This window comes from Cricetulus griseus, chromosome 2 (genome assembly GCF_003668045.3).
Source record: "Cricetulus griseus strain 17A/GY chromosome 2, alternate assembly CriGri-PICRH-1.0, whole genome shotgun sequence".
Taxonomy (NCBI): domain Eukaryota; kingdom Metazoa; phylum Chordata; class Mammalia; order Rodentia; family Cricetidae; genus Cricetulus; species Cricetulus griseus.
In genome coordinates this window covers 188,215,857-188,241,832 of record NC_048595.1, presented here as the reverse complement: position 1 = coordinate 188,241,832, position 25,976 = coordinate 188,215,857, and the positions used below count along the sequence as shown (strand labels likewise).

Sequence of the window (25,976 nt, the reverse complement as noted above, 5' to 3'; positions counted from 1 at the left end):
ACAGGAACTCAAGCAGGGCAGGAACCTGGAGTTAGGAGCTGATGTAGACACCATTGAGGATGCTGCTTACTCTATTGTTCTCCATGGCTTGGTTAGCCTGCTTTTTTTTTTTTTTTTTTTTTTTTTTTTTAGTAAATAGAACCGAGGACTATCAGCCTAGGGATGAAACCTCCCACAATAGTCTGGGCTCTCCACCATCAAACACTAATTAAGAAAATGCCCCACAGGCTTACATATAGCCCGGTTTTATGCAGGCATTTTCTTAATTGAAGTTTCCTCCTTTTAGATGACTCCAGTCTGAGTCAAGTTGACATAAACCCAGCCAACACTCTTCCCCACTTCCAAGATTCTTTAAAACTGATAACTAGGAGAGAAGTACTAAATCCATAGTTTATACTATGAACTCTACATACAAGTGTAACTATAGCCAGTCGCCTATGATGTAAAATTGTAATTATTGTGTTGTTCCATTGTAGACTCTTGACTCCTCTTCATACAGACAATTAACCTTTACTGAGAAATTAACTAAGAACTTCTTTTAGAAGGAGATTAGAGGCTTTCTCAAATGTATCTAGATAAAAAAAAAAAAAGGAGGTGGAATTCAACCTGAGGTAGGTAAAAATAACTTTATCTCTCTTCCAGAACCTTTTCTCACATTTTAACGGTTCTGTATTCTTCATATCAAATAATCAGGCCTCTTCCTTCTTCAAGGTTGGGTGGGCCATGCCCTTGAGTGTGAGTTGTTATAATGATTTCAATGTCCTCATGTTATCTAACTATAAAAATCCCAGTTGTATTGTTGGTGGAAATGGTGGTCTACTCCTGTTGATGAATTCATCATGTTTTAGGGCTGCACATTTTTAAGTTGTGCCTCATAAGGCACCATCTTCCCACAGTTATTATTTTCAAGTAAAATAGCAATAAAAAAACTGCCAAATTTTGAAATCTTGCTAAGCCTTTCATGGTTTTCAAGATGACAGCATAAGGTCAAACAATATATAAGATGAAAATGGAAAGAGTAGGATACTTAGAAAAACACATGAACAGTAGGATATTTTAGATATCTCAGTAACTAGAGTACAAGAGTAAAGATATCAGTGAGAACATAGATGGTGGGGATAATATGATCTACAGACTTGATGTAATGGCCATATGTAGACCCTATGCCCCAGACAACAAAGCATACATTCTTGTCAAATACATGTGGAATCCTTATTAATGCTGGCAAAATGATGGCTCAGAAAGCCAATCCGATATATTCCAAAAGATTGAAACCAGTGTTGATACAAATGCATTAAGTTCAAAATTATCAGTAAGAAAGATTATTAGAAACCCCTCCTGTTTGATAGTTAATAAATCTGTAAATAACAAACACATGAAGGAAGATATGTAAGAGCTGGGTGTGGCAGTGGTGTGGGACTACAAACCCAGTACGTGGGAGGCTTAGGCAGGGTGATTTTTTTTGTTAAAAGCTTAACTTTAATACACTGGTCAGCACCGAGTGTCAACCCTCTATCTTGTGCTTTGAATCAAAAGTTAATGCAATGTCCTCAAACTTCTAAAGTAAGATTAACTCAGCTGTAATTCTCTCAGGAGTCTTACTTCTTCCAAAGGTACATTATCCACATGATTACACCAACAGTCGCCTGCTCACTGCTCACCATATTAGAAAACACGAGCAGATGTTATCGAAAGCACAAATGACATTGCCAGACTCAGCACAATCCAGACCCATGTAGTGTCTGCCAGCAAAGTGATTTAAGACTATCTAGGAATGTAGAAAAAAGCAAGCTTCCTGTATGACTTTGTTGGCTTTCTAGTCTACTGTTGCTAGCTGACCAGAGTTGGTGAACCTAAACTCCGCTGGGAAATACTTTCAAAAACAGATTAGTTATGCTTCTGTGTGTGCTTTCTGATGTCCTGCATGAACCCAAGACTTTCTTCCAGCTGTGTTGCAGCTACTGTTTTCACTGGGACTGGGTTATGAGGCCCAGTAAGGACATAGGACATAAATTTGCTACTCCAAAGGATATGTAAGTTCCTTTCTCTTCCTGCTCCTCTTCTTCTACAGGATGTCACTAGGTACCTCCAAATGGTCTCAAAATTCTTATGTAGTTCAAACTTATGATCCTCTTGCCTCAGCATCTCCAGTGCTGGTATAATGGGCTTGTGCAACCACACATGACTTCATATAAAAATTTTGTTTCTGTAGCAGAATCAGTGCATATAATCTATTTATGGAAAAGAAATAAGATAAAGGAAAAAACTTAATTTCATCACTTGGGAGTCAGATACAGGAGTGCAAGGTCATCCTCAGCTACATAGCAAATTTGAAGCCAGCCTGGGCTACAAGAGAACCTATCTCAAATAAATAAATAAATAAATAAATAAATAAATAAATAAATAAGAAACAAAACAAAACAAACCCCACAATATGTGGCAGGGTGTAGTGGTTCATGCCTTTAATCCCAATATTCAAGAAGCAGAGGCAAAAGGACATTAAGTGTTTGAAGTCATCCTGGTCTACATAGCATATTTTAACCCAGCAAGGACTACAAATTGAGACTAACCAACAAAACAAAAGAAAGAATCCAACAACAACAACACCATTACAAAAATCACATCTAAACAAACAAACAACATGTGTTATGCTAATAGTTGAGACCTAACCAGACCTAAACTTTGGCACAGTGCAGTTGTCTGTTGGTTACTGTGTCCCCTAGAGAATTTCTTATGACCTTCTAAAGAAAAACATTTCCATTTCCATCCATGACTTGACCCTGACTTAAGCGGTGTAATTCTTGGACAGCTTATATTATCCCCAAATGGATCAATTTTCTTATTTACCTCTGCTATTGAGGTCTAAGTGTGAGCTCAGCAGGTAAAAGCTGCAGCCAGAATCCAGCTGCTTACTCAATGATGTTTCAAATAGCTACAATACTCCATATTTTGCTTCCAAGAAGGTAGTTCTCATGTGTTACCACATTTGGCAGCAACATATTTAAAGATTCACTGTGTGTCTTTCTGTATTTCACACACCTAGCTCTTCAGCTGAAGATGGGAAAGTGTAGACCATAAGAAATAAGTCACATACACGGAAGAAACCATTAAGCTTACCCCACTGCCCTCTGGAGAGATGCAGGAAGAACACTGTACACTTAATAAATAAAATCTTAAAAAGCATGGCTTAAAGTTTAGAAAAATTCTTCACCCCAACTAATGATTGAGTCTAGATACGCTTGTGCAAACAGTTTCTGTGGCACCTGCTGCTGCCCTTTCCATTGTCTACTCATCCTGGCCCAGATGTTCTGCATTTCATGATCATTCACACCCTTCCTTCCTTAGGGATGCCCTTTTTCTTTTCTTTTCTTTTCCTTTTTTTATTTGTTAGTTCAAGTTAGGGAACAAGCTTGTTTTACATGTAAGTTCCTTCTCCCTCTCCCTCCCCTCACCCCCATCCCTCCTCCCTCACCCCTAACCTACCCCCCACCCCATCCACCCACCACTCCCCAGGCAGGGTAGGGCCTTCAACAGGGGCTCTGCAAAGTCCACCAAATCTTCCTGTATTGGGCCTGGGCCCTTCCCCATGTGTCCAGGGCCAGAGTGTATCCCTTCATGTGGGATGGGCTCTCAAAGTCCCTTCTTGCACCAGGGAAAAATACTAATCCACCACCAAAGGCTCCCTGGAATGCAGAGGCCTCCTTATTTATTGACATCCATGTTCAGGGGTCTGGATCAGTCTTGTACTGGCCTCCCAGACAACATCTGGGGTCGATGTGTTCTCCCTTGTTCAGGCCAACTGTTCCTGTGGGTTTCTCCAACCTGGTACAGACCCCTTCGCTCTTTGTTCCTCCCTCTCTTCAACTAAGTTCCAGATTTCAGCTCAGTGTATAACTGTGGATGTCTGTCTCTGCTTCCATCAGCCACTGGATGAGGGCTCTAGGATGACATAAAGAGAAGTCATCAATCTCATTTTGGGGAAGGGCTTTTAGGTTATCCTCTCCACAATTGCCTGGATTGTCAGATCGTGTCATCCTTGTAGGTCTCTGGAGATCTCCCTAGTTCCAGATCTCTTCTTGGACCTATCGTGGCTCCCTCTGATATGGTATCTCTCATCCTGCTCTCTCTCCTCTACTCCTCTTCTCTTGCTCTTATTGTAGCAGCTCCCTCTCCCCTATCTTCATGCTCTCAATTAGCTCAGGAGTTCATGCCACTTCCCATTCCTGGGGACCATTTATCCCTTAGAGTCCTTCATGTTTCCTAGTTTCTTTGGTGAAGAGGATTATAGGCTGGTAATCCTTTGCTCTATGTCTAAAATTCATATATGAGTGAGTACATACCATGTTTGTCTTTTTGTGACTGGGTTACCTCACTCAGGATGGTTTCTTCTAGTTCCATCCATTTGCCTGCGAATTTCAAGATTCCATTGCTTTTTTCTGCTGAGTAGTACTCCATTGTATAAATGTACCACATTTTCTCAATCCATTCTTCAGTTGAGGGGCATCTAGGTTGCTTCCAGGTTCTGGCTATTACAAACAATGCTGCTATGAACATGGTTGAACATATGTCCTTGTTGTATGAACATGCACTATTTGGGTATATACCCAAGAGAGGAATGGCTGGATCTTGAGGTAGATTGATTCCCATTTTTCTGAGCAACCACCGTACTGATTTCCAGAGTGGTCTTACAAGTTCGAACTCCCACCAGCAATGGAGGAGTGTTCCGTTTTCTCCACATCCTCTCCAGCATAGATTGTCATTGGTATTTTCGATTTTAGCCATTCTGACAGGTGTGAGGTGGCATCTCAGAGTTGTTTTGAGTTGCATTTCTCTGATGGCCACGGATTTTGAGCACTTTCTTAAGTGTCTTTCAGCCATTTCAGATTCCTCTGTTGATTTAGTTCTGCACCCCACTTTTTAATTTCATTGTTTGGTGTTTTGGTGGCTAGCTTCTTGAGCTCCTTATATATTTTGGAAATCAGTCCTCTGTCAGATGTGGGATCGGTGAAGATCTTTTCCCATTCTGTGGGTGGTTGTTTTGTCTTACTGACTGTGCCCTTTGCTTTGCAGAAGCTTCTCAGTTTCAGGAGGTCACATTTATTAATTACAGACCTCAATGTCTGTGCTACTGGCGTAATGTTCAGGTATCGTTCTCCTGTGCCAATTTGTTCAAGGGTAATTCCCACTTTCTCTTCTAGAAGACTCAGTGTGGCTGGATTTATGGTGAGATCTTTGATCCATTTGCACTTAAAAGTTTTGTGCATGGTGACAGGTATGGATCTATCTGCAATTTTCTGCATGTCCGAATCCAATTGTGCCAGCACCATTTGTTGAAGATCCTATCTTTTTTCCATTGTATAGATTTAGCACCTTTGTCAAAAATAAGGTGTTCGTAGGTTCGTGGGTCAATATCAGGTTTTCATTTTTATTCCATTGGTCTATCTGTCTATTTTTGTGCCAATACCAAGCTGTTTTCAGAACTATGGCTCTATAGTAGAGCTTGAAGTCGGGGATGGTGATGCTGCCAGAAGATCCTTTATTGTAAAGAGTTGTTTTGGCTATCCTGGGTTTTTTATTTTTCCATATAAAGTTGAGTATTATTCTTTCAATGTCTGTGAAAAACTGTTTTGGGATTTTGATGGTATCTGTAGATTGCTTTTGGCAGGACTGCCATTTTTACTATGTTAATTCTACCTATCCAAGAGCATGGGAGATCTTTCCATTTTCTGGTATCTTCTTTAATTTCTTTCTTTAAAGTCTCAAAGTTCTTATTGTACAGGTCTTTCACTTTTTTGGCTAGTGTTACCCCAAGATATTTTATGTTGCTTGTGGATATTGTGAAAGGTGATGTTAGGGATGCCCTTTTTCTAGCCAGATTGTTAAATATAGGGATTCCTTGCTCTCTCTTGCATTCATCTCCACTCTCCCACCTTTTCTCCCTGTCAATACTGAATAATTTTAGTTCATTTACTTCCCCAGTATCAACTTTTATTTTTTGCATACTATGTCTTTTCTGCTTTTAAAATTCTCACCCCTTCCTCTGGTTTCCAGCCTTAATTTTTAAAATTCTTTATGTTTTGTCCACAAAATGTGTCATTTGTATCTTAAAATCTGCATGTCACCCCAAATTTATTGACTCTAACCCTGTTGCTTCTGTCTTTCTACCCAAAGCCTTTCCTACACCAGGGACCTGTGTTCCACTTGGAGGCATTTCCACCTAAGTCCCTTCAGCCTAGACCAATGCCTCTCCTTCATGATGTCTTACATGATGTTGTGGCTGGAATTATGTGTTCTTTTCTTTGTGTAATATGCTGCTTACATATCTTTTTTTTTTTTCTCGTGGATTTTGGTAAGGATTTTGTTGTCATTGTTTTATTTTTTATTTTTTTGAGACAGGGTTTCTCTGGTATCTGGCATGGTGTGAATGGGCATGTGGAGATCCCCACTGCCTTTAATGTGGTGTGATTATCTCCGTGGAAATATCCTGTTTTACTGGGCACTTCAACCTGTAGGTTATTATGAAGATGGTTTCTTCCTAAGCTGTACTTTCTAACTGAAGCAATGATTTTATACAATAATAGTGTTAGTTTAAATAGGATTTTGTTGATTGAGGGTCTTAAATAGAGTGAGGAATTGTGATAGAGGTTAGCTTAGTGGGAAAACTAATACAAGTAAAATCAAGATATGGTGTTGCCTCCGCCGCCCCTGATAAAGCTGGGGCTGCAGAGGATAGAAAATAGGGACAAAGAAATGTCACACAGCTAGTTTCTCTTAAGGAGCCATATAGACTGTGACTTAGGTTAATGATTAAGAAAAACAACTAGTCCCAGAAGCTAAGTTACTTCAAGTTCTTTTAATCTTAATGTTGAGAGATGTGCTTATAGATTTTGGTGTGCATCATAGCTTAAACAAAGCTTTAGATAAGACGAGATTAGGTTAAGATGTTTTTGTTAATGACTTTGAGATAGAAAATCTTGGAAAACAATTTGAAATTTTAATAACTGAGCGAGGAACTCATTGAGGTCAGAGAACAAGGACAATGACAGCCTATCTATTGCTGGCTGACATACTTTTCTTGCTACGTTGGGTTGGTAATCAAGGGTGATTATTAATTCCTTGTACCCATTTCTGCCCTCAGCTTCCTGATATTAAAAAAAAAACTGTTGATGAATGGGTATGTACCCTGAGGATTTAAAATAGAGTTAGTTGACTGACTGTTTTTTCATATATAAAAGTTTAGATTTATGAGTCCTTTAAGATATTTTTATAATATTACCTTCAGAGATAAATAGTAAACTGATTGGTTCTTTCTTTGTAATCACAAAATACAGCCTGCCAGTAAAAGAACTGGTTGAGAAAAATACCTTGCTCGCTTATACTCTTAATCTATAACAAGTTGTTTGGGTATGAATGTATGTGGGTTCTTGGGACAGCTTGCTTTTCATCTGTAACATGTAAAATGTCTAATCATGTATGGGATATGGAAAACATGTTGTTTTTTTTTTTTACTTGTATTCACTGTAATCATTCACTTAAAATAGATTGCAACCACATTGTAATTTTTACACTGCTTAAAATATTTTGCTTAAATTATACAGCTGTAAGGAAAAAAATAAAGACATCAAGAAAGACAGAAGAGAAACATCAGGGTAGAAAAACAGAATAGAAAAAAATAGAGTAGAACAAGCAAAAGAAAGAATAATCAAATGAAGAACTAAGCTTTGGCCCTCAGAAAAGTCCTGATGTGTCTGTCTGTCCAGTAGTTCTGTCTGTCCAGGAGCTCTGCATCTCCTCTTCAGTTTCTCAGACCTGCTGAAGGCTTGCCATTCATCAGCCCCCTAGGTGAGATCCTGACATGCTGGAAAGGTGTGTGTATGTGTTTCCCTTTTCCACCAGACCCAGAGAGTTAAGTTCAGCCCCTCCTTGCCAGCTCTTGAGAAGTAAGTTTTACTCCCTCAGATCCAAAAGTCAAGTTGCGTTATTAGTCCGATGACTGGTGGATACCCCTCAATCCCTGAGCTACTAGAGGCTAGTCCTCATAGCAGCAGTATAGACCAGACAGGCCTTGAACTCATAAAGATCCCCCTGCCTCTGCCTTTGAAGGGTTGGGATTATAGGCATGTGCCATCATGACTGGACCAATGTGTTTTTAATTAGCAGTATAAATCTTTTTTCTTCTAGGACTCCAGGGCAAGACAAGACAATAGTATATACTTATGTATAGTAATTTCCATATTTATGTCATAAGCCTCTTTTGTAGCCTATTAAATCAAGAAACCTCCTTCTTCTTTGATGATTGTAGTTTCTAAATGGGTAATCATTCATATTCTAGACGTATTTACTTGTAGACTTACCTTGTTTGTCACCTGCTTTTACCTATTTCTGTTGGCCATGGTCCAGGACAAACTAGAAACAGCCAGAACTGGATTTTAAGATGGATATTAGCTAGTGGAATGCCCCTGCACCCTCAGCCCTGCATTGGCTCATTTCTAATAGTTATGATTCAGAATTCAGCTCTTCACAAGTTACCACTGAGTTGATTTTACATTTCAATTTCTGAAAGCAAGAATAATGTGGTTAGACTTGTTCTTAAAAAACAAAAACAAAAACAAAAAACTAGAGTGACAGGGTTATGAATTAATCAAGGCAGATTACAAGATAAGATCAAGACTGACATTCTTCAGTAACTACTTTGGAACCTGAGCTACCTCAAATACCAGTACACATAATCAAGTATTCCCCCTTTGAGCTAGCTTGTTGAAGTTTGGCTCCTCATTGTTGCTATTGCTGTAGGGGTTTCTTCAGAGGGGCTCAGGGCCGTCAAACCCACACTGTTACAGAGTTGTTACTGAGTTTATGCCAGCATCAGATTCCTGGATTCCCTACAACTAGGCTAATTTTTACATTTTAACTTAAGCTCTTGTTTAATAACGCTCTCTCACTTGGCTGTGTGTGGTCAGCAAGGGAAGAAGAAAACCAGCGAGGAGAGGGACAGATATGCCTTTGGGGCAGAGGTGGCCTCGATCTGCTTGGTTGAAAGCTACTGAGTCGGAGAAAAGGTCCCAAAGTCCAGAGCTGATGAGCCCTTGATTTACGGTACCTCCTCCTTGCTTCCTCTCCTTAACTACTCTCTGTGGGTGCTGGGCATAAAGCAGAGCCTGGAGCCAGGTAGGCAAGTACCACTGGCTCCATACCCAGCCTTGCCCCCTTCCTAACTTTCTCCATTGGCTCTGCTTTTCTATTATCTATAAAATAGTGTGTTCACAGTCCAAGTGAAGGAGGTTGGCTTTACAGGCAGAGAAGAGCTTGAAAAAAGCAGAACAGAAAGCAGAGTGGATTGATAATTTCAAAATTATTTTCCTTTAAGAAAAGTATAGGAGTCAGGGCAATGGACAAATAAGGGATTAATTAGCATCACGTCACTTTACCTTAAACTGAAGAGAACCTTATTATCTTGGCAATGATAGCCTGCCTGTTTGTAAAATTTGGCTGTTAGCTGGCTAATTTTTCAAGGACTAAAGTCTTAAAAAATTATGTCTAACCTAAGACCTCACTCATGCCAAGCAATCAATCCTTTCACCACCAAGATGCATTCCCCCCTCCCACCTTTTATCTTGAGTCCTGTATGCTCTCTGAGCTGGTCTACTCTGGTTTCAGCGAACATGGGAATTCAAGGGTCAAAGATAAGCAAATTTGGACAGATCTCTGAGAGAACAAAGTTCTGGCTAAGCTTTGAACTGTCATTGAGTGATAGGACGTGAACTTTGGAGTTGAAGGTGTGGGTTAGGCAGCTACTTCTCTTGCTCTGCTGGAGCAGTGAAACCACATCTCCAGATCTCAGAACTGAAGGTGGTGGCTAGGCACCAACCTCAGAATCTTCACTCCCTTTCCCCAAACGCAGCTGCCTAAGGCTGAGGCCATATTCTCCTCATTCAGGAGTGGCCCTTCCCATTACTGGCTCGGAAGAATGGTCTGCCATAACAGCTTGTCAAGGCAGAGTATGTCTTTCCTTTGCTTTTCCCTCATGTCAGTGACTCACAAAGACTATTCACTCTGTTGGACAAGCATCTGAAATTTTTCTCTTCAACATTTCTTCTCTGTCCTTTTATCTCGTCCTAGATCTTTTATTTGTTCTTGTCTACCTCTCCAAAATCCACCTTAAAATTGGACAAAGTGATCTTTCCAAAAGTCAATGTATTCTAACCACTCTCTGCATTAATCCTGCTCAGAACCGTTTTCGGCACGAAACACATACACTGAAATTTCATCTAACTAGCTGTGTTTAGTTTTGTGGGTCCATTCTCTTCTGGCCACAGCCTAGCCAGTATCTCCCTCCCAGTAATGCCCCCCTCCAGTTTAAGCAGTTCTGCTTCACTTCCTTGGGAACGGTTTTCTTTTTTCTTTTCCTCTCCATGGGTGCACAGTGTTCCTGTATTTTGCTACCATCTGTCAGCACACTTAACATACTTTTCTCACAAGTCCTGTCAGGCTGCATCACTGTTGAAAGCTAAGCAGGGCACTGTCAATAGCTTCAGTAGCCTTTTTGCTCAGCTGTGTTTGTTTCTAAGACCTACATGCTCCATATTTGTTGAATAAATGACTGACACTGTATGGCTGTTCCCAACATGCAAAATCTAAGCTCATTTGACAGCACTTTATCTATCTATCTATCTATCTATCTATCTATCTATCTATCTATCTATCTAAACTTTGGTCCACTGTATGTGTCTGGGAAAGCAGTAGTGGAGGTCTAGGATTCTTTGTTTTGACAGTTTTAGAATGATTTCCATATAGTAGATCCAGGGGATAGATACACTGAGAACTCTTGATTCCTGGGAAGGATAACTTTCTGTTTTTTAAAAGCTATGTCAAAAAACTTCTCCAGAATGGAAGCCAAGTACTATTTATCTAGGTCTAGGTCAGCGGCAACTCAGAACACGTTGTTGAGTGAATGATGAAGCTATGGGAGATAGATGCAAGGAGAGTGTGGAATCAGCCATTTTGTCACATAAATCATGGCAGCGATCTCTTCCAAAAGAATCTCTCTTAGTTGGCTATTTAAATAATCCCAAGTTTTATTTCAAGTAACCGCAGTTCACTAATTTGCTAGGTTTTGTTTTGGGTTTTTGGGGCGTGGTGTTTGGTTTTTAAGTTCACAGTTTTATATTTTAAAAAAGAAGAACTAAAATGTTTAAATGGCCTTGTTTTAGTCTTATGTTTGAACAGTCTAAGTCCCTTAAATATAGGTTCCTTTTTAAGATACATGCCCTGTATTATTAAAGGTCAACAAACAAAAACAAAACAAAACAAAACAAAAGAACGACGACGACGACAACAAAAGAATATCCAAGTCTCTTGGATAAATTTTCTAAGTGGAATCGTATAGGACTACATTTCCCATGATGCCAAGCCAGAACCACGCAGGCGCACTTGGAAACAGACGCCAGTTTCCCGAAACCCCGCAGGTCATTTGCTGGTGTCCCGCCCCTCCTCTCCCCGCCCGCTTTCTAGGTCTCCCTGAGCATACCCAGTGGCATTGCCAGTGTGTGCTTGGTGCCGGCTAGACTCATGGCTTCGCCGCTGAGGTTCGACGGGCGTGTGGTCCTAGTCACCGGCGCCGGGGCAGGTGAGCCTCGCGCCGGGCCCACTATCCCGATGGCAGGGCTGCGGCGTGCAGCTGCGGGGTGCCTAGCTGGTGCTGGCACGGGGTGTGGGGGTGGGGTGGGGGCCGGGGTGGGCCGGGCACGCAGGGTTATTGGGCACACAGGACACTGGCCATGCAGACAGGCGCTCCGGAGTTCCCAGCCAGGAGGGAGCTTCCAAGGCCCACGGCTTTCCCAGGGTAGATGCCAGCTTTGTTGCCCGATTCGCAACTGGGTAAAAGTTTTTCCTCTCTAGGATGTGGGCATGGACTGTGAGTTTTGCTGCCTTTGGGCGCTTAGGCCTCTGTCAAGTCACACATGGGCTTGAAAAGACTTCTTGGGCCTGGCATTCCACCCAAGGGATTGAGGTGCCGGTCCTTTGCCATCTGTCTCATGATTCAAGTTGTTGAGAGGGCCAAGTACCAAAGTTCACCAGAATTGTGGCAAAGGTCTTAAACTCAAATGTGTGAAAGGGTGAGAGATGATATGCGGATAAGGTGAGACAAGAGGAGAACTTAAGAGCAAAGGCGTTTGTGAAGTGTGCCAGCCATTGGAAAACCTGCCAATCTTTTACTTCAAAGTAAGAGAAATTGTAAATGAAGCAATGCTAATTTTAGAGGACAGGAAATTAAGCAACTCACACGTAGGTAAATGCTTTGCAGTGAAATTTCTCCATTAGTTTCACACCGGTGAGTGACCCCTCACCTCCATGGGTAGGGCATTGACTTAATGACCTTTGATCTCTCCGTATACTTAAAGGGGCTCCCAAGCATCAGTTGTTATCGTCTTGACATGGTATCATCTGGCCCAAGCTGGCTTTACACTCCTGATCTTCCTCCCTCTGTCTGTCAGGGGGCTGTCATTACCCATGTCTACCACCTACAGTGGGAAAAGTTTGATTGATTTATCCATTTTGGTTTATTTGTATACATATATATCAATTTACCCCAAACATAAATCTCCAATTAAGCTTCTCCATTTAGCAATGAAATGTATCAACTAAAATTGAAAAAAAAATTAAAGTTAAAGAACTTTAAGCCAGAAGGAAATTTTCCATCACTGGTTACTAGCCTCACTGGTCCCTTCCACAAAGCTTATCTTTACTTGTTGGTCTCATATATTCAGAGTTCAGCACTGGTTAAATATTTTAGGAAAGTAAAGAATTCAGCAGAAGATTTTGGTTTGAGGTGGGGTTTTGATCTCTTCCTTGCTGTCATAGGCGAAATAGCCTCTGACATTAGGGACCTGAAGTATGGAAGCTGCCATTCAGGGATTAGAAGACCAGGTCAAGAAGTTACCTCTTCAGGCATGATTTTAAATACAAGAATGTTTCAAGATAAGTAGCTTATTAAGCAGTAAGTGCTAGAGCCCTGGTAACGTGGCATCGGTGTCACTTCTACTTTTAAAATTTCACCTAGTAGTGGACTCCATTTCACACCCTGGCATGTAGCAGCCTGGGAGGATACTTGGGAGTGGTAGTGGAAGTAGATGGGAAAAAATGGTTCTAACTTTCCCAACTTTTACAGTCAGAAAGAGAGTCGAAAGGATGTTGAGAGTACCAACGAAGATGCCATCTGCTGTTGTAACTAATTGTTGACTTATTTTAAAATGGAGATCAAATTTCATGGACTAAAATAACTATACTAATATTTTCCAACTTTCTGTTTGTTTCTGACTAGGACTGGGCCGAGCTTATGCTCTGGCTTTTGCAGAAAGAGGAGCGTTAGTTGTTGGTAAGTTGTTGTGTTTTTCTTTTGAACTAGTAGCAGTCAGCAAAAAACACAGTTTTCACAAGTGCCCTTTGTCCTCCTACTGCACAGTTAATTAAGGGTCAATTTCAGAGTTTTTACTTCTGTCAGAGAATTCTTTAGTTTAAGGCTAACTTTTTCCTTTTTATTTAGGAATATTTATTTATTTTTATTTGTCTGTGCTCCATGTATGTACAGTGTCTGAGGGCAGGCAGAAGAAGGCATCAGACTGAAGTTACAGACCATTGTGAGTTGCTGTGTGGATGCTGGGAATTGAACCCGAATCCTCTGGAAGAGCTGCAGCTGGTGCTCTTACCCACAGAGCCATCTCTCCAGGCCCTTTATTTATTTTTTTAAGCCCTGGCTTGCTGAGATTATAGGTGTCCACCACCATTCCCGACTTAACTCACTTTCTAAAGAAAAGTTACTTTTGTAGACTTTCTCATTTAAAAGAATTGATAAAGTGGTATAAACATTGATTCTTGGCTTTAGTCTTGTGGGCTGTTACTTTTTGAGGTGGCAGCTAATCTTTTGACAAGAGATTAAAGGAGAAGCCCTTGGTAAATACCTTGGTAAAAGTAAGAAACAATTGAAGTTGGAAGTTTGGAGCCAGGAGGCCATAACTATGAGTTATGTAGTTGTTTGAAAAAATTCAAAGGAAAGCTGTTTAAAACTTAAAAAATGGAATCCTGGTGTTCACCTGTATGAGTGTTGTTAGTTCAATGATTGGGTGGAGACTGTTGGAAAGGTGGGGCTATCATAGAATCCTGAAGGATTTAGTAACCTGAATAGTTAGGATTGGCCTCTGTTTGTCCACAGTTGGGAATGATTGAGTGCTAGAGCAGGGCTATATGCAGGGCATATGTTCCGGCCGGATGACGTTTTGTAGCATATTTTCTAGGATAAAACTGTTGGCTGGCAGTGGCCTCCTAAAGTTTGGATACTGTAATATTTAGCAGGACTGTGTATATTTCAGTCTTTGTCAGGTCTTCTTGTGGATGTTTCATGGCCAGGCCTGAAAATATATCCTGTTCCCTTTTCTTTCTTCATGTGCTACGAAGTTCTTAGTATTTCTACCCTTACCTTGTTTATCATGTAAATTTTACTCACTTTTCAAATTTTCATAGATTTTGTCCAATCTTTCCTATCTTCTAAAGGACCCTAGAATATTTCTTTTTGCAAGGAGGGCATTTTGTTCATTGGTGACATCTTTAATGAAGGAGGAACATAAGAAGTTTTTTTTTCCCCCTTTTTGTTTTAACCAAGATATGATCCTTGTAATCCTAGTACTTAAGAGGTGGAGACAGGAGGATCAGAAGTTCAAGGCCAGCCTTGGCTACATAGTGAGTTCAAGGCCAGCCTAAGCTACATGAGAACCTCTCTCAAAAACAAAAACAAAGCAAAACAAACAAACAAACAGTCTGCCCAGAACCAAACCAAAAGCCCACAACAACAAACAAAACACACAAAATTGCATAGACACCTTCCTCCCTATCACAAGTCTTATTTCACAAATAATTTCACTGGGCTCTATAGTCAGGCTCTTTGTAAGAGTGTGCGTCAGTTCTTGTTTTCCTGTAACCTTTGAATATGCCAAATTCAGATGATGAGTGAGTTCAAAGAAGAGATCAAATGTACAAGGACAACAGGTCTATTTATTCTCTCATTGCCTTGGGGTGGTTATTGTGGTATTTTGATAAGTCCTATCTGAAAGTTCAGGGAGGCAGAATTAAAATATTTGCTAAAGGTGGCAGAAAGATAGTTTTAGTTAGGTGTTAGAGGGCAGGATTCAATCTTTGTGAAGCTACAGACAGACAGACAGACACACAGATGCACTTTTAAGTGTCGAGACAGTTCTTTGTAGCCCAGCCTGTCGTGGAATTTGTTCTTACCCTGGCTGGCATTCAACTTGCAATCTTTTGGCCTCAGCCTCCCAAATGCTGGGGCTACATGTGTGCAATACCATACCAGGCTAGATACGACAGACCTTTTTGGTGGCTGCTTACCCTTTTTTCATCTGTGACTTTCCTTGGAACATTGTGGGCCACCAAGGCATTTTGTTCCTCCCTAATCAGCACCATGCTCTTTATTAGTATTTAAGACTGCAATATATAGTGCTAACCTTTTTGTTAATTTCTATGTTCATTGTGATGGTTCAGCTTATCTTGTTTCTGGAAGATTGGTCCATCATATATCCTATAATTGGTTCAGAAGACAGTAAGAAGTGTAAGACCATAAGAAATAAAGTAGCTTATGCTAGACTGAAAGTTTTACATTGTAATGGCTTGTTGGGATAGACAGATACTCCTTCCTTATATGACCATTCAGCTCTTCCTGTACTGTGATCCCAGAAGACAGGTCAGCTCTTACCTGGAGCATTGCTATTGCATCAGAGGGGACATAATGCTGTGTGCCAGGTAGTTTTATGTCAATCTGACACAAATTTAAGTCATCTTAGAGGAGGGAATCTCAATTAAAAAAATACCTCCATAAGACCCAGTTGTAGGCAAGCCTGTAAGGCATTTTTTTTTTTAATTTTTTTTTTTATCAGTGATTGATTCAGAGGGGCCCAGCCCATTGTGAGTGGTAATACTTTGTCTTGAGAGCATGAATGTAAGATAGATAGAGGTCTTCTAGTAGGAACTTTAGTTGAAAAGTTAGAAAGTTTTGTCCTCTTGATGTGAGGAAGTAGCATCTTGGACAAGTTAAGCTACACTCTTATGAACTAAGATGGGCATGACTTCCTTTCTTTGTCGAATTTATACAATAATGGGTAAACCAGATCTTCAATTCCTGTGGGCTGCAGTCACAGTGTTTCTACTCTTGTGAGATCCTGACAGCTGGAAGGTAAGTCAAGGAGGAAAAAACTCCATTGAGTGACCTTGAAACCAGGTGAAAGTTTAAATCTTGCTGCCTCTACTACCTAAGTAGCTATGTGATATCCTGGTAGCTACTTTCCCTACTTTGGAGTATTGCATTGAAATTAAATTGTATGAAAAATTGAATACCTTCACAGAGAGAAGATAAAGGAACCAGCAGTACACCCCGGTACCAAGTACATATTGTGTGCCAGACCTGGACTGAATTCATAAGTCAATATGAAATCTTGTGAAAAAAATCAATTTTTATAAGTTTTTAAAAGTGTGTGTGTGTGTGTGTGTGCATGTATGTATGTATTAAGATGGTGAAGTCTAGTCTGATAATGGTGTTTTGAGGTGGGACCTTATGTGCACTGCCCCCATGAAATCTGGGGGCTTTATGAGGAAAGAGAACCAGGGAGAGGGAGAAACTACCCCCTACCCCCCCCCCCCCCCCCGTGTGCGTGTGTGCGCTTGAGCTCGTGTGTGTGTGTGTGTGTGTGTGTGTGTGTGTGTGTGTGTGTGTGTGTGTACAGGTCAACCTCAGGAGCTGGCTCTTATTGGCTTGGAGCTCACTCATTTGGTCAGGCTAGTTAGCTAGCAAACTCCAGGTATCTTCCACTCTCTGCTTCTCAGCCCTGGGATTGAGTGTACCACCATATACAGTTCTTTCATGTGGGTTCTTCGGATCAAACTCGGGACTTCATGCTTGCCAGGCAAGTAATTTATTGACTGAGCTATATCCCAAGCTCCATATCCCTCTCCCCTCTTGGAGACAAGATCTCATGTATCATGTAGCCCAGTCTGACTTTGAACTCCGTATATTAACAAAGATGATCTTCCTGCCTCCACCTCCCAAGTGCTGAGACTGCAAGTATGTGCCTCTTTGCGTAGTTTTTGTGGTCCAGGTACTCTAGAACGTCAGGCTTTGAGCATGCTAGCAAGTATTATACTAATGCTCCTAAACCTCTTGTTCTATATAAAATAGCCTGCTTTAGGTCATTAGTTATAGTAATGAAAAGCACATCATAAGTCCATGCAAGAAGTGGTAGTGGTTTAGAAAGGATGGTAGGAATGGAGATTAAACTCTGGGGATATTTTGAAGGTAGGTGGCCTGGGGTTTATTGAATGTTTATATGTGAATTGAAAGGGAAAGAAACGTTCAGGATGATTCCAAGGTTTTTGAGTTGAGCATCTGAAAAATTAAATGTGTCCATCTCCTAAGTCAGGGAAAAATGAAGGAGGAGGAGCAGACTGGCAGACAGGAGACATTTCTGTTAGATTTGCAGTAGGCAGTGGGATCAGCATTCTGATGGAGATGGAAGTCAGGGGTAGGTTAAAAAACATATTTCCCTTCTTGATTTTCTTCTTCCTCTCTCTCTGTAACTGCCACATGTAACCCAGGCTGGCCTAGAATTCAAACTGTGGTCACAGTTAGCCTTCAACTCTTGATCCTCCTTCCTCTACCTTGCGAGTGACCAGTCTCCATTCCATATTCCCCTCTTGGTCTCCAACAGAAAACAGAAGATTAGATTCAGTATTTCAGTCAGCTGGTGCTGCTCCTGTGTTTCTCCTCTGATGTGTAATCTGAGCGTTCTCCTGTATGGGTAGTATTTAAAGCCAAGCTTCTGATTACGCAGAGTACAGATGAACCAGAAAAGAGGCCCAAGGATCAGTCTTCAACTTTCACTTCCAGCTTTCTTCTCCTTTAAGGGAATGTTGGCCTCCTTCTTGGTGAGGCAAAGATAATCAATTAGAGGGATTGCCACGACTTGACTGATGGTGTTGAAACTGAATCCCAGCTGTGCTGAGGTGTGGCTTTTTGAAGAGGATTAAGTCAGGAAGGCTCTGCCCTCCCAAATGAGATTAGCACCAATCTAAAGGGACTAGGTTGAAGGAGCTCCCCCTTGGACTTCTGGTCCTTCTGTCCTGTAGGCCTCAGCCTTCCTCCGCTCTGGAGGAAACATCCACAAGGCACCAGAAAGGAAATAGAGAACTGTAGAGGACAAAAGGCCCTGTGCTCACAGATAAGCGCTGGAGGAGCCAGGAAAGTTAAACACACAGCTCACTCTTCAGAGGAGTGAGGTATGTAGCTGTTCTTCCTGGAATGTCAGGAATGATGCAGTTTTACAACCTGGTGATCATCTGTTGTCTGATGAGATAGGGTCCACCTGTATCTCCCAGAATTTATGTTTTTACTTAATCCCAGACCCTTTCTCCCTAAATTTTGAGCATTGATATGTTATCTTAGTCCAGGCCAACCCTGACTCCACTGTCATGTTTACCTTAGTCATTCTCCCTAGACGCTGATCTTGAGCATTGTCTCTAAGTCAACAAGAACCCATCTTACAGATGAAACCTTATGTATTTGGTGAAGAGCTTCAATGTAAACGTGTCTTAAGTTTTGCTGTACTCATGGGGCTGAGCTAATGATAATCTGAATACCCTTTCCCCCCAAATCTTGCTTAAATGTGGCCAAAGTTAAATGACCTGTACCAGACTCTGGAAGTCCTGGTCCAGCACCAGTTACAGTAAAATCAGCTTGAGTTCTTACCTCACTCTGATTTTTTTTTCCCTGCTTGCTGTAAAGTCTGCAGGGGACCCCTCCTCTCCCCAGAGAGCAATCCTCACATAATTTTGGGGCTTGGGCATTCTAACCACTAGAACTGCCAAAAAAAAAAAATCTGTTTATAGTAACTACCCCATCTGTCGTGTTGGGTCTGATCAGCACAAGTGTGTCAAGTCAGGAAGCTAGTCCAGGATTTTGCTTTCTGAGTGGCTCTTCACCTCAGCCCTTCACACGTTTAGATACATTTGTAGCCATTCTAGAAGATTCCTTCCAGCCAAGCCGCCAGATGATCTTTCTATCAGATAGTGGGAACAATATGATAGCCAGCTTACTGTCTCCCTCTGTTCCCTGGCAGTTATGTAACTTAAGATGAAACTTGACAAGGTCTTCAGCAACCACTGCTATGCCTTGTAGAAGCTGTTTTTCTCTAGTATAAATATGTGTAAATCATTCACATGTACAATATACACATAACACACATATAATACCTTATTAATTTTTCATTTCTCTCTTTTGAAACAGGTATTTTTGTCAGGTAACCTAGTCTGCCCTTGAACCCCTAATCATCTTGCTGCCACTCTAGAGTGCCGGGGTTACAGACAGTTTACACTTAATTTTTAAAATACTTTTGGAGGCCAGTGAGGTTGCTCAACTGGTTATGGCCCTTGTAGAGAAGCCTTATGCCTGAGCTCCTTCCCCAGGACCTGTGTGGTGGAAGGAAAGAACTGACTCTGTCCTTCAGCCTCCATATGAGTCCCATGGCACCTGTGTGGCCCCCAAATACATAAGTTTAAAAATTCTGTTTGGTAGTAATCAGGTCATAAATATAACTGGTTAAAAAAATCCATTGAGACCAAGCTATTGTAAAGTTAATGAAATGCTTTTGGGGATGTGGGAGTTGCTAGGGATTGAATCCAAGGCTTTGTGCATACTAGGCACATGTTCTGTTTTTACTGATCTCCATCTCCAGTTGAATGAAATGACCTTTCTCCTTGTGCTGGGAATTGAACTTAGAATTGTATGCATACTTGGGAAGTGCTTTTCCATTGAGCTATATCCTCAACCCTAAAGTAATTCTTTTTAAAACAAGTTTTCCAAATTATATTACTATTAATATTGGGGTGTGTGTGTGTGTGTGTGTGTGTGTGTGTGTGTGTGTGTGTGTATGTATGTATGTATGTATGTATGTATGTATGGGGGAGTTACCTCCCATTAGGTATATGTAATATTCAGAGCACAGCTTGTAGTAGTCAGTTCTTTCCTTCCCCCATGTAAGTCTTTGGGATTGAACCTAGGTTGTCAGGCTTGGTAATAATCTTTACCCATCGAGTCATCTAGCTGGCTTTCATCTCTGTAGGTGGAAGTTTCTGTCCAGCTCAGTCCTGCCACCCTTCAGTCCCAAATAAACACATAGAGGCTTATATTAACTGTTTGACAGATGGCTCAGGCTTCTTACTGGCCAGCTCTCTCTTAACTATTAATTATTAACTCATTTCTATTAGTCTGTATATCTCCATGTGGTCTTGGCTTACTGGAGAACTCCCCGTGGCTATGTGGTGTCTCCCTGGTAACTCACACTGAGTCCCTCTTCCCAGAATTCTCCTAGTCTTGTAGCCCGGCATATACTTCCTGCCTGGCTACATCCTGCCCGTCCATTGGCTAAAACAGCTTTGTTCATTAACCAAAGAGAAACAAATATTCACAGCATACAGAAAGAATATCCACCATCACATTTCCACTGTCAGTAGAACTGGATATGACTCGGTGGGTGACAAATCCTTTGAATGTTACATGAATGTGACTATTTGTACATTATGCAGTAAGTGCTCTGTAAATTAAACCAGTATTACTCTCAGTAGGTGGTTGGAGAGTCAGAAGAAATTGCTAAACTATATTAAGTACAGTGGAAAGAGAGCCTGTGATTAACAAAAGCACAAAAGTAAGCCTACTTATATGGCATCTTCATTGTTGGCTAATGAATAACAGAAAGCTACTGCAGATTTGAGCAAGACACTAAGACACTGTGACAGCTGCCTAGGGTTCCCAGCTGACTCCAGCAGCTGTGTGCAGTTATAAAGATCACAACCATGTAGGGGCAACTGTAGCAACTCAGGCATGAAGTGATAACAAAAGGAAGGAAAGGGAGATAGAGAATTCATCAGAGCACCCGGCATCTTCTCACTGCAGACCTAAGGCTTAGTGCATGCAGCACCTGGGAGACAACTGGATCCAAACTGGGAACTCAAGAATCCTGATGAAATTGAATACAAAACTGAATGACAGGGTCTGTGCTTTTCAGAAATGGGAGAAGGGTGAGAAAGAAGGTTTGAAGTCTTAGTGCTGTGGAAAAGGGGAGGCAGTGACGTGATTCTGTTTGGTTTGCATGTTTGCATGTTTTATGAAAATTAAAGGTGAGTTGGTACTGGAAAGATCACAAAGTTGGTAAAAATGCTTGCTGTGTAAGCAGGAGGGCATGAGTTAGAATTCCAGAAACCACTTTGAAAGAAAATGCTGGATATCGTGGCTCTGGTGTCAGTAATCTCAGCATTTTGGAAGCATAGACAAGTGGATCCCTGGGGCTCGATGACCAGCTAGCCTAATCAGTGAGTTCCAGGTCAGTAAGAGACCCTGTCTCAAAACTAAAGCAGATGAGTCTTGAGGAACCACATCTGAGGTTGACATTTGATCTCCACACACAGTGCACAGATGCCCATCTGCACACACACAAATCATGTGCAAACATCCATAGCATAAAAGTGAACTCTGTTGCCTCTGTTCTAGTTTAGCAGCCCTGAAAACAGGACACCAATGCATATCCTTTCCCTCCTCTCCTCTCCCGCAGCCCATGCTGTCCCAGTCCTCATCTTTGTAGCCCAGGCTGGCTTCTGATCTTAGACCTCTTTGCTTCAGTCTCCCAAGTGCTTCAATTACAAAAGTGCATTATCATGTTTGGCTCGTGTTTCTTAATACTTACTATTATTAACTTCCTTTAAAGAATCATAAAATGCTAGGTGAAGGACAAAGAGAAGGAATGAGAAAACCCATTTCCAGGTATCACCGCTTGTACAGCAGATAGAATAATTATGGGCAAATCCACATTTCTCTATCAGGTTTACACAGAACACTGAAAAACAGTGAATGCTATAATACTCATGAAGCAATAGATACACTAAGGTAGGGCACTTCCTTCTCAACATTTTGGTAAAAGGATTTATGGTTTGTAATGCATATGAAAAAGAATTAAAAACTTAATAAAAGTCATTTGAAAATATACTAAAATGAGGTGGGTGTGGTGGCACATGGCTAATTCCAGCGGAGGCAGGTGGGCAGATGGATGTGACAGGACAGCCAGGGAAACTGTCTCAAAACAGATAACAAAGAAAAGAAAAATTGTGTTAGAGAAACACACCCAAATAAAGTGTGAAATAAGCAGGCAAAGTGAAAAAGGACATGAGAATAAAGTGTGAGCTCAATAGTGCTCCACGAAATGAGAGTTAAAAGAGTGCGCTAGGAGTTATGACTATTCAGACTGATAAATATGGTAAGAGGCAATATTGTGAGAAGTGGGAATTCTCTCAGGTGTGTAGCTCTAGATGACTGCAGCTGGGTAATTTGGCACTTTCAACTTATTTACCTGTGTACCTAATTGTGGAATTCTCTCTCTCTCTCTCTCTCTCTCTCTCTCTCTCTCTCTCTCTCTCTCTCTCTCCTCTCTCCTCTGTCCCTCCCTCCTTCCCCCCCCTCTGTGTGTGTGTGTGTGTGTGTGTGTGTGTGGTCCAAGTGTATTTTAGAATTCTATAGATCCATGAATTTTGAATACAGCTGTTATTTAAAAGTTTATGAGAACCAGCCCCCAACCCAACCAAACCAAACAGTCCTTAATAGACTGCCCAGCTAGGTCACTGATTTAATTGAAAATGACAAGAAAAGGGCAATGAATTTGCTTAAGAAACAAACAAAAACAAAAACCTTTCAGGTTGTGAACTGATTTTTTTTTTTTGAAACAGGATCTGATGTAGCTCAGGCTAGCTCAGAGTTTACTGTGTAGCGAAGGATAACTTAAAAACTCTTGGTCCTCTTTCCTCTGTCTCCGTGTGTCGCAATTACAAGCACATGCTGGGACATCTGACCCATGAAAGGGATTTTTAAGTGGGGAATATACAAACATATCACACTTCAGAACTTGTGATGGATCCAGCTGAGAAAGCTATCCTCAGCTATCATGATCTTAACACAAATGCCATTAACCTGAGGGGAGTGGCTGCTTTATCCTTTCCTCTGTGCCTTCCTCAATCGAACATTCTTGATTTTCTTAGTAGAAATGATTGTTCCTTTTAAGCTCCAGCAGCTTGGGTGTGACAGAGGAACACAGTGCTGCTGAGGTATGAGGTAGGAAGTCCTGGTTCTAGATTAAGATTTACATATACAAGTCTGAGTTAAAGTGTAAATGTGTTTTCATCACTGAACACAAGAGTAGTTATTGCAAACTCTTGAAAAACTGCGAACATTAAATCATCAGTGTATAATTGTTGAAAGATAGGAAGCAAACATAAAAGTAAAGTGCTTGGTGTGTTGCTCTTGCATTTGGAACTTTGACCATGTATTGGAGTGACAGCCATGTTACATAGCATGCTAGAAATATGACAATTCTTTTCATATTTGATTACAAATAAGCTTGTAAATTACTGCTTGCCAGCCATTCAGTGCTTGAACAGGTGTTCCTAATGTCCCCATGATTGTGACCTGGTGACTGAGTGAATTTGTTAGTTTAGTCCTCTAATGCAGAGACCTATTGAATATCTGTTCCATGCTTTTAACAATGTGTCCTTTTTCCTTTGCATTGTCCAACCTTCAGTGCGCTTGGCTGCGCTTTCTAATGTCTCCACTTGGGAGCAGTGTTTCATTTCATAGTGGAAAAATTCCCCACTTAAATGCTGTATTTGTCAATTTGGTATTGGAAGTTCTTGTGCTATTTTATTTATTTATTTTTTTAAAGAAGCATGAAAGGGAAAGGTGGAAGTAATATAATTATATTTTAATTAAAAATGTAAAATTAATTTAAAAAGTCACCAAAATTCCTGTCTGTCTCAAAATTTTGATTACTTTTAACTAGTTGTTATTCTGTCGTTTGAATAATTGCATGGAAATGAATAATTAATAGACATCAGATTTTGAAGAATCACCCCCCTTTCCGTGTCTTGAGGGTAATGTGTCCCTGCTTATTACTTGTGTCTTTACAGAGATTTTTAATTTTCAGCAAGATGGGTAATATTACTTGATTAGAAAAATATCCCTGTCTAAATTTAGGAAAACTCATTTCTTTAAAAAAGAAAAAAAGAGAAAAGGACTGGAAACACATTTATTGGGGCTGATTTTTAGTGTGACTAGGTGTTGGTTTTTTTTTTTTTTTCTCTGTGTCCTCTTTATCTCCTTAGTCACCTCATTTCAATTAAAAGGGATGTTTTTCTCTAGAAAAAAGAAAACAAGCAAAATACCCCTCTCATCAATATTGAAAAACTTAGTTGTAGTATGTAATCTCTCACCATTTAATTAGTAATTTATTAGGTTTATACTCAAAATTATGTAGTAGCCCTACAGAAATGACCCACTTACAATATAGTCTTCATCCCAAATACTTTTCTTACCCCAGCCAATATAACATTGTTATTGAATATTTGGGTATTTCACATTGTGTACCCTGATCACATTCACTTCCAGTCCTCCCAGGTCCCCCCCCCCCACACACACATGACTTCCTCTCTCAAAAGGAGGAAGAGGAGGAGGAAGAGGAGGAGGAGGAGGAGGAGGAGGAGGAAAGTTGGTGTTGCCCATATAATCACTGGAACATGGTCAGACTCTCAGTGGCCCTTAAAGAAAACTGAGTCCTTCCACTCCCTGCTCCTGCCAGCAGCCATCAACTCCAAATAGTTTTCTTTCTTTTTTTACTTTTTATTTTTTGAGACAGGGTTTCTCTGTGTAGCTTTGTAGCTCTGTGGCCTCGAACTCACAGAGATCTGCCTGCCTCTGTCTCCTGAGTGCTGGGACTAAGGGCGTGCGTCACCACTGCCCGGCCCCAAATATTTTTCTTACGTTCTGTTTTTCTAAGTTATTTGGCATTGTTCTGTATGTTTCATTAGTGTTTGCATGTTATTTTTTAATTACTGTCATCTGTCCCTAGTACTGGCTTACTTTGGCTTTGATAAATACTCTATGCTAAAAATCTTCCCTTGTTCATTTAACTTTCAGTAAGTCAGAAATCCCGAGGGTTAGCACCATTCTCTCACTTTATGTGTCCCACTGTAGATTTTCTCTGAGTATTGTCAGTGTATAATTGATGACAGTAATTGTATAATTGAGTTTATGGAGATTTTGTGTACTTACTTGTGACCAGTAATTGAAAATGTATTAGTTTGGTATATAATTTGTGATCTCTTTTAATAGACGTTTTTCTGAATTCTAGATTATGTCATTGTGTTTTAGGAAAATTTACAATGTACATACATCTATGTACACTTACATTAAATAATGTTTTTTTTTGACATGGGGAAGGTACTTTATAGTGTGTGTTTATCATCTTTAAAAACTTTATTGTAGAGCCAGGCGTTGGTGGCACACGCCTTTAATCCCAGCACTCGGGAGGCAGAGGCAGGCAGATCTCTGTGAGTTTGAGGCCATACTGGTCTCCAGAGTGAGTGCCAGGATAGGCTCCAAAGCTACACAGAGAAACCCTGTCTTGAAAAACCAAAAACAAAACAAAACAAAAAAAACTTTATTGTAGTAAGAAGACAATGCTCACTTCAGTTTTAAATTTACAGTATACTATTATTATAGGCACTATGTTACATAGTAAGTCTGAATAACTATTTATTTTGCATAATTGAAGCTTTAGGCCTATTAAAATCTCCCCAGTTCCAACTTCTTCCAGTTCCTGGAACCAACTATCTGTCTAGTCTAAGTCTAGGAATCTGACTATACCAAAAGCCATATATAAGGGGACTCTTTATTGTTTGTCCTTTTCTGGTTGTCATACTTCACCCTCTTCTTCATCCATTTGCCTGCTGTGGACACTGGATCACTTCCCTACCTTAGCTGCTGTGAACTGTGCTGCAGTCTGAGATCTGCTATCATTTTTTTTCTTTTGATTTTAGTTGTTTTGTCT

General features: G+C 40.6%; 1 protein-coding gene across 1 annotated transcript in view; it reads left to right on the top strand.

Moving 5' to 3' along the window:
• The first annotated feature begins 11,468 nt into the window (after positions 1-11,468).
• Positions 11,469-25,976, top strand: part of Hsd17b4 (hydroxysteroid 17-beta dehydrogenase 4) — a 76,520-nt gene continuing 62,012 nt past the window's right edge. Inside the window, exons 1-2 of the mRNA XM_027400882.2 lie at positions 11,469-11,626; positions 13,322-13,375. Of these exons, the coding sequence (XP_027256683.1) occupies positions 11,569-11,626; positions 13,322-13,375 (112 nt within the window). The 5' untranslated portion in view covers positions 11,469-11,568. The remainder of the gene's footprint in view (positions 11,627-13,321; positions 13,376-25,976) is intronic.